At 48.7% G+C, this 8,677-nt stretch overlaps 1 protein-coding gene across 1 annotated transcript in view; it reads left to right on the forward strand.

Annotated features, from left to right (window-relative positions):
* Positions 1-8,677, forward strand: part of morc3a (MORC family CW-type zinc finger 3a) — a gene marked incomplete at its 5' end in the record, with an annotated part of 16,847 nt that extends 8,170 nt beyond the window's left edge. The window contains 12 exons of the mRNA XM_084443522.1: positions 258-365; positions 1,236-1,364; positions 1,456-1,530; positions 3,416-3,458; positions 3,896-3,973; positions 4,600-4,765; positions 5,021-5,090; positions 5,183-5,755; positions 5,881-6,033; positions 6,241-6,379; positions 6,504-6,859; positions 7,469-8,677. Coding sequence (XP_084299648.1) covers positions 258-365; positions 1,236-1,364; positions 1,456-1,530; positions 3,416-3,458; positions 3,896-3,973; positions 4,600-4,765; positions 5,021-5,090; positions 5,183-5,755; positions 5,881-6,033; positions 6,241-6,379; positions 6,504-6,859; positions 7,469-7,616 — 2,038 coding nt within the window. The 3' untranslated portion in view covers positions 7,617-8,677. The remainder of the gene's footprint in view (positions 1-257; positions 366-1,235; positions 1,365-1,455; positions 1,531-3,415; positions 3,459-3,895; positions 3,974-4,599; positions 4,766-5,020; positions 5,091-5,182; positions 5,756-5,880; positions 6,034-6,240; positions 6,380-6,503; positions 6,860-7,468) is intronic.

The raw sequence follows: 8,677 nt of genomic DNA on the forward strand, positions 1-8,677 counted from the left end.
CTATTTCTTATTTGTCTAACATCAATCTGAAACAGAGACCCCAAAAAACCGTTTTAGTAACACTAACCGAATCGATATTGAATCAAATCGAATTGAATCGCGCTAATCGATTCTGAACCTTGTGAATCGGAATCGATTCTTGAAATTCGAATCGATACCCAGCCCTAGCTCTATAGCAGCACCATCATAACATATCATCTCAATGCACGTTGAAAGTTTGACTTTTGAAGAACCTGTATATTCTGTCCTGTGTCCAGGAACACCATGAGCAACCTGTCCATCAAACTGGAGGACTACTGCAAAGAGATGAATCACAAGAGACGCCAGGACGATCCCAACAGCACCGTCCCCATCGAGGACACCCCGTCAGTACCTCCACACAACAACACATACAAATACATCACATATCTACTGTAATATACATATATGCTTACAATACCGTCAACTACATTCACTTTAGGGCTGTCTTCAACCAAAGAGAAATCTTGGTCGACTAAACCAAACACAGTCGTCTTAGGCGGAGCCAGCCCCGGATGCAACGACGGTGCTCTTGCAAAATAGTCTGGATCGAATCTGATTGGTGCCGAGAGAATCTCTCGGGCCGAATCAGATTAATTTGCGTCGCCACTGATTGGGCAGTGTGACAACGAATGACAAGGTTTATCCACAAAACCTACATCCGTTGAGTCAGTCTACTTGGGGAGAGCCCAGTGCTGGAATCCTACAATCCTACAATCACACTCAGGGCTGTAAAATGATGTTCCGTGTTTAAGTAACTCAAAACGCTCTCGTTTCACCCGGCGTTTAATATTCTGTAGGATATTTTTCGTCTAACAAAGTTATAAGCTCTGCGATTCCTCGACCAATAGAATGTTGGTCGGACAAGAGCATTTCGAACAAGCAATCGACCAGGCGAGCAGTCAAAGTCAGCCTTAATTAACTTCACATCGCTACTGTGAAGTATATCGACATTACTACTGCGATTGCCTGACAAACACTACCAGACCAACACTGCACCACTATGTCACATGGCCATATCTCCATGGCCATATCTCCATGGCCATATCTCCATGGCCATAGCTCCACGGCCATATCTCCATGGCCATATCTCCATGGCCATATCTCCATGACCATATCTCCATGGCCATATCTCCATGGCCATATCTCCATGGCCATAGCTCCATACCTCTAATGTGTCCAGTATTTGAAGTGTCTGGTGTGACCCTGCCTTACAGGAAGCGTCCGGACCAGAACTGGGTCATGTGTGACTCCTGTTTGCGCTGGCGGAGGCTTCCGGATGGCATCAACTGTGACAAGCTCCCTGACAAGTGGGCCTGCCACATGAACCCTGACCCCCAGTTCAGGTGTGTTGGTGTGTGTGTGTGTCCTTTGTGTATGTGACCTTTGTGTGTGTGTGTATTGGCTGTTGACAGTCTCTACTGCTGTACCTCCCAGGAGCTGCCTGGTAGAGGAGGAGCCTGAGGATTCTGATGAGGAGCCGTCCTGGTACCCCAAGACCTACAAGCAGCAGTGAGAGCCTCACCAATGCCCCAAATGCTTTCTAATCGCGGATTGTTTTCGCGGTTGGAATACGTAGCCATGCGCTTTTGTGTAATCCAGGCAAAACTAAAGCAGTGACTCGGTACCCGGACCATTGATAGAAACAACTCATGATCAATACCCAGACCATTGATAGAAACAACTCATAATCAATACCCAGACCATTGATAGAAACAACTCATAATCAATACCCAGACCATTGATAGAAACAACTCATAATCAATACCCAGACCATTGATAGAAACAACTCATAAGGTCTTAGATTCAACAGACAGTGCAATGTCTACGGCTATCATTCCAAAACTAAAGCAGTCAATCAGTCAATAACCACCGCAGGGCAATAAACATCCCCGTTTCTGTTTGTAAACATCCCTGTTTCTGTTTGTAAACATCCCCGTTTCTGCTTGTAAACATCCCCGTTTCTGCTTGTAAACATCCCTGTTTCTGCTTGTAAACATCCCTGTTTCTGTTTGTAAACATCCCTGTTTCTGTTTGTAAACATCCCTGTTTCTGCAAACATCCCTGTTTCTGTTTGTAAACATCCCTGTTTCTGTTTGTAAACATCCCTGTTTCTGCTTGTAAACATCCCTGTTTCTGCTTGTAAACATCCCTGTTTCTGCTTGTAAACATCCCTGTTTCTGTTTGTAAACATCCTCGTTTCTGTTTGTAAACATCCCTGTTTCTGCCTGTAAACATCCCTGTTTCTGCTTGTAAACATCCCTGTTTCTGTTTGTAAACATCCCTGTTTCTGTTTGTAAACATCCTCGTTTCTGTTTGTAAACATCCTCGTTTCTGTTTGTAAACATCCTCGTTTCTGTTTGTAAACATACCCGTTTCCGTTTGTGAACATCCCTGTTTCCGTTTGTAAACATCCCTGTTTCCGTTTGTAAACATCCCTGTTTCTGCTTGTAAACATCCCTGTTTCTGCTTGTAAACATCCCTGTTTCTGCTTGTAAACATCCCTGTTTCTGCTTGTAAACATCCCCGTTTCTGCCTGTAAACATCCCCGTTTCTGTTTGTAAACATCCCCGTTTCTGTTTGTAAACATCCCTGTTTCTGTTTGTAAACATCCCTGTTTCTGTTTGTAAACATCCCTGTTTCTGTTTGTGAACATCCCTGTTTCTGTTTGTGAACATCCCTGTTTCTGTAAACATCCCCGTTTCTGCTTGTAAACATCCCTGTTTCTGTTTGTAAACATCCTCGTTTCTGTTTGTAAACATCCCCGTTTCTGTTTGTAAACATCCCCGTTTCTGTTTGTAAACATCCCCGTTTCTGTTTGTAAACATCCCTGTTTCTGCCTGTAAACATCCCTGTTTCTGTTTGTAAACATCCTCGTTTCTGTTTGTAAACATCCCTGTTTCTGCTTGTAAACATCCCTGTTTCTGCTTGTAAACATCCCTGTTTCTGCTTGTAAACATCCCTGTTTCTGTCTGTAAACATCCCTGTTTCTGCTTGTAAACATCCCTGTTTCTGCTTGTAAACATCCCTGCTTCTGCTTGTGAACATCCCTGTTTCTGTCCCTAAACATCCCCGTTTCTGCTTGTAAACATCCCCGTTTCTGTTTGTAAACATCCCTGTTTCTGCTTGTAAACATCCCTGTTTCTGCTTGTAAACATCCCTGTTTCTGCTTGTAAACATCCCTGTTTCTGCTTGTAAACATCCCTGTTTCTGCTTGTAAACATCCCTGCTTCTGTTTGTAAACATCCCTGTTTCTGCTTGTAAACATCCCCGTTTCTGTTTGTAAACATCCCTGTTTCTGCTTGTAAACATCCCTGTTTCTGCTTGTAAACATCCCTGTTTCTGCTTGTAAACATCCCTGTTTCTGCTTGTAAACATCCCTGTTTCTGTTTGGCAGTGAGAAGATGACCAAACTGCAGGAGGAGAACAGAAAGAAGATGGTAAACTTTTGTTGTGCATGTGTTTGTGTGAAACGTGTGTGTGTGTGTGTGTGTGTGTGTGTGGAAGGTGTGTGTGTGTTTGTGTGTGGAAGGTGTGTGTGTGTGTGTGTGTGTGTGTGTGGAAGGTGTGTGTGTGTGTGGAAGGTGTGTGTGTGTGTGTGGAAGGTGTGTGTGTGTGTGGTAGGTGTGTGTGTGTTTGTGTGAAACGTGTGTGTGTGTGTGTTTGTGTGTGTGGAAGGTGTGTGTGTGTGTGTATGTGTGTGGAAGGTGTGTGTGTGTGCATCTACATGCATCTGCCAGCTGTGTTTGATCTTAAGCTGCCCTGTCCTCTGTGTGTGTGTGCGTATGTGTGTGTGTGTGTGCGCGCTGCCCCGTCTTCTGTGTGTGTGTGTGTGTGTGTGTGTGTGTGTGTGTGTGTGTGTGTGTGTGCTGTTCAGAGTGAGGAGGAGCAGAAGGGGGCCGTCGCTGCGCTGGCCAAGGAGTGCAAGGACCTGAAGAGGCAGCTGGAACAGAAGGTGAGCAACAGCGCCACCTGGTGGAGAGACTAGAAGGGAACCGGCTAGAAGGGAAACGGCACTTTTCTTGGCCATTCCGATTTTGACCTGCCGATTCAGATTTAAAAGAAAAAAAGTTATTTGTAAGAACTTTAACTCACTGCATACACAAATATGTAACTTTTCTTTCATGGAAAACTGACATTCATGTGAAAGAAACAGATTAGCCTACTTTTATTTTGAAAAACCGAAGACACAATTCTGAAAGTGAAAGCTATTCATCAGCCGATAATCAACTGCATGCATTTGCGAGGTAATGTTCCGTAGGAGAATCAGGCAAGTTAAGTGCACACTCTGAACTACATCAAACAACATGGAGTATTAGTAGCCAACCAAACTTGTGAGCGTGTCGTTCTCTCCACTTAGAGAGAATCTGTCTCCTCACGTGCGCCTGTGTGGGAGAGAGACCGGCACCGCTGAGCAGAGAGAGACCGTCTCTGCTGATAATTAACATGCTTCATAGACATCTTATAGCAAGTTAGAAACGGCAGGGATAAAAGATGGAAGCTAACGTTTATAGCCTAAATAAATAGAAAACACATTTCCAATACTAATGGGATTTCCCCTGGGGGGAGTGTGTGTTGTAGAAGGCCGTGGGCTCCTCTCCTGCCGCGCGCATGCCCTCCATCAGGGGCAAGACTCCGCTGGGGGGCGTGGCCAGGGTCAAGGCCTCTGCTCAGGGATCCTCTCCCCTCCACCCCTCCTCCCCCCTCCAGACCTCCACCCCCAGGCCCTCCACCCGGTCCCGAGCAGGTAAGACCTCCAGGGGGAACCGCGGTCCACCACGTCTTCATGACGTCGGTAGTGTTCCGGGGGGAACCGCGGTCCACCACGTCTTCATGACGTCGGTAGTGTTCCGGGGGGAACCGCGGTCCACCACGTCTTCATGACGTCGGTAGTGTTCCGGGGTTCGCGGGGTGGTGATATTGAACCGCGTAGCGGTCGATGGCGCAAATGTTAACGCGACGGTCTCTCACATTCTCTCTCTCTTTTCTCTCTCTCTCTCAGACGCCAGCAGTCCCACCAGCGGTGACCTGCCCATCATCTCTCATGTCAGTTCTCTGTCAACTCCCTCAAGGTACACTAGGCTCTTTTCTTTATCTCTTTCATTTCCTACCGTCTTTCTATCTCACCCCTCCCTCCCTCCCTCCCTCGCTCCTCTGTGTACAGGAGCAAGAGGGCCGCGCCCAAGACCCTCACGCCCCACGCCCCTAACCCCAAACGCTCCAGGGTCAATGGTCTCTCCGCGATCGCCTCGCCGGCGGTCTCCCCGGCCGGGGAGGGGACCTCCTCCTGCTCCTCGTCGACGGAGGTCACGACCTACCCCGACGACGGCCACGACAACGGCCACGACATCGTCGTCGACGCCTTCGACCTGGCGAATGTGAAGCCGGAGCGGCGCGCGAACGCGAGCGACCCGAGCGCGCCCGCGGACGACCCCCCCTCCCCTCCGCCCGTCTCCGAGCAACCGGCGGCGCAGACGAGCATCACCACCCAGACGGAGTGTCCGACCCGCGTGAAGGAAGAGGGGGAGAGCGAGGAACGAGGGAGTGTGAAGGAGGAGGAGGAGAGAGGGGAGAACGGACCCCTGGGGGGTCCTGAGACGGAGCCAAGCCCCGGCCCCTCAAGTCCAGGTCCGTACCGACCGGCGGCTGACCTCCAGACCATGGCCGAGGCCCAGAGGCAGCAGGACCAGCTGCTGGAGCTCATGCAGGCCACAGCCGAGGAGAGGGACTCCTACAGGTGTGTGTGTGTGTGTGTGTGTGTGTGTGTGTGTGTGTGTGTGTGCTACGTGCTACGTGCTACTCTGTGGGGCGTGAGGGTCCTGGCCTCTTGTGTTCTGATCATATATCCCTCCTCTCCAACAGAGAGCTGGTCAAGCAGATGACCTCCCAGCTACAGCAGGCCCAGAAACCAGAGCACACCCAGAACCCAGAGACCCAGAACCCAGAGACCCAGAACCCAGAGACCCAGAACCCAGAGACCCAGAAACCAGAGCAGACCCAGAACCCAGAGAAGGCGTGCCAGACAGAGAGACCGCTGGGAGGGGAGGGAACCCAGAGAGAGCACAGCCACCGGGCGTGCCAGACAGAGAGACCGGCAGGAGACGAGGAGGAGGAGGAGGATGAGGAGGAGGAGGAGGAGGGGGCAGGGGCAGGGGGGGAGGCCGGGAGAGACCGGCGGTCCTATAAGTATCTGTACGAACTGGCCACACTGGAGCTGAGTAGGTTGGACGAGCGGGAGCCTGAGGTGAACAACACGGTGCTGAGACTCCTGAACCAGGCCAAGGTGGACCTGGGCCAGCTTCAGAACGAGCTGGTGGACCTGAACCAGGCCAAGGTGGACCTGGGCCAGCTTCAGAACGAGGTGAGAGACCGCCTTCGCTCAGCCGGACGATCCATCTCTGACCCGGCCAAAAAAAACAAGACATAGAGTATTGTGTTGAGTTCACACTAATATCTGTGCTGTGACCCCCCCCCCCTCCCCCCAGGTGAAGGGGCTGAAGCAGGAAGTTGCCCCCCTGAAATCCCAGTGTGACCAGCTGAGGAGAGACATGGAGGCGCTGGGGGAGGAGAACGCCAACCTGACCTCCCAGTGTGACCAGCAGAGGAGAGACATGGAGGCGCGGAGGGAGGAGAACGCCAACCTAACCTCCCAGTGTGACCAGCAGAGGAGAGACATGGAGGCGCTGGGGGAGGAGAACGCCAACCTGACCTCCCAGTGTGACCAGCAGAGGAGAGACATGGAGGCGCTGGGGGAGGAGAACGCCAACCTGACCTCCCAGTGTGACCAGCAGAAAAGAAACATGGAGGCGCGGAGGCAGGAGGCAGACCAGGAGACCGGGAGGCAAGTAGCTAGAGGAGGAGCAGCATCAACACAGATCAGTCCTCAGCTCTTAAAGCCTTTAGCGTTTAGTTGGATCGCCGGCTCCTCCTGTCCACGCGTCCAAGGGTCCTGGAGTAAGACGGCGGACCAGCGAGCGGGCTAGCGCCTCGCACGGCAGACGGCTGCCATCGGCGTGCGGATGTGTGTGTGAACGGGCGAATGAGTGGCTGTTGTAAAGCGCTTGGTCCGTTAAGGTAGGAAGGAAGGAAAGAAAGAAAGAAAGAAAGAAAGAAAGAAAGAAAGAAAGAAAGGAAAGATAGAAAGAAAGAAAGAAAGAAAGAAAGAAAGAAAGAGGAAAAGAAAGAAAGAAAGATAGAAAGAAAGAAAGAAAGAAAGAAACAAGAAAAGAAAGAAAGAAAGAAAGATAGAAAGAAAGAAAGAAAGAAAGGAAAGATAGAAAGAAAGAAAGAAAGAAAGAAAGAAAGATAGAAAGAAAGAAAGAAAGAAAGATAGAAAGAAAGAAAGAGAAAGAAAGAAAGAAAGAAAGAGAAAGAAAGAAAGAAAGAAAGAAAGAAAGGCAGGCAGGCAGGCTGTGTATAAGCCGGTTCACTGACCGGTGTTTCCGTGCAGGTTGAGGGGCCTCCGGCGGGGTGTCGGCCGGCTCCTCGTGTCCTTTGTGCCGGCGCTGGACCTGGACCAGGTGAACTACGACTGCTCCGTCATCGACGAGATCCTGGACCAGGTCCTGCCTGACGTGGAGTCCATGGAGAACGCGTAGCAGCCGGCGCAGGAAGTAGAGGGCTCAAACAAATTCTTTTATTTCTGTTCAAAATCCATTTCTTTCCCCCCCCCATTTTCCATTTTCTCTGTTTTGTTTTTTCTGGATTCAGATTTGTACACTTCCTTCCTTCCCATAATAATATAATAATATTTGAATGCTAGGAGTTTAAAAGTGTTTCCCCTGGACAGATTTATACAATGCTTTGCTACAGTATAAACATTTCCAACCAGAAGAGAGTTTATAAGCCATAGGCTACAACAGAACAGAGGGATATGGGGTTTAATCATGTCTTATTGTGTTAAAGATTATCCAAATAATATAATAATAGCATAGTAGTATAGTAGTAATAATAATCATAGTAATATCTTCATATATGGAAGTGCACTTTCCCAACATCTCTCAGTTCTATGCTTCTCTGTGTTCATAGCTGAAGCCATATAGCTGTGAAAGCAGAGATTCTATAGACCAATCATACGTTTGGAAACATTGGCGATTACGCACGCGACGCACGTCACAGTTTCAGAAAAAAAGGAAGACAGCTATTGAACAAATCTGACTTATTTTTTAAAATGTTCTCCGTTAACGACAGCAGCTTGTCACTCAGTGACAGGCGGTGTTATGCAGCTAAACTAACTGTGGTGAATGTGATGCGTCTAGCAGACATGGTCTGGTAACCCACCTACTGGTTCTATGAAGGGGGCGGGACAGGAAGTGAATACATCACTGTAGTACTGTGTACAGTACACTCTATAATAATAGCTGATTTGTATTAATGTCCTGTATATTTCTCTTTTTTAACTTATGTATTCTATGGCAACACGCAACACAAATCTTGAGCTAATTTGCACTGAATCTGTGATGTAAGAGTGGGCGGAGCCTCCGGCAGAGTGCCTGAATGATCGATGTTCTCTTGGTTTTCAGGGGGCAGGTAGATGGAGTTCTGGCTGGAGTTTAGTTGGAGTTCTGGCTTTGTTTTCGCTGCCTTTTTTGCATGTTTTATATCATTATTTTCATACTACCCAAGCCTTCTTGTTCAATACACTTTTCTATTCCTGTTA

The sequence above is a fragment of the Borostomias antarcticus genome (genome assembly GCF_949987555.1).
Source record: "Borostomias antarcticus genome assembly, chromosome: 9".
Lineage (NCBI taxonomy): Eukaryota > Metazoa > Chordata > Actinopteri > Stomiiformes > Stomiidae > Borostomias > Borostomias antarcticus.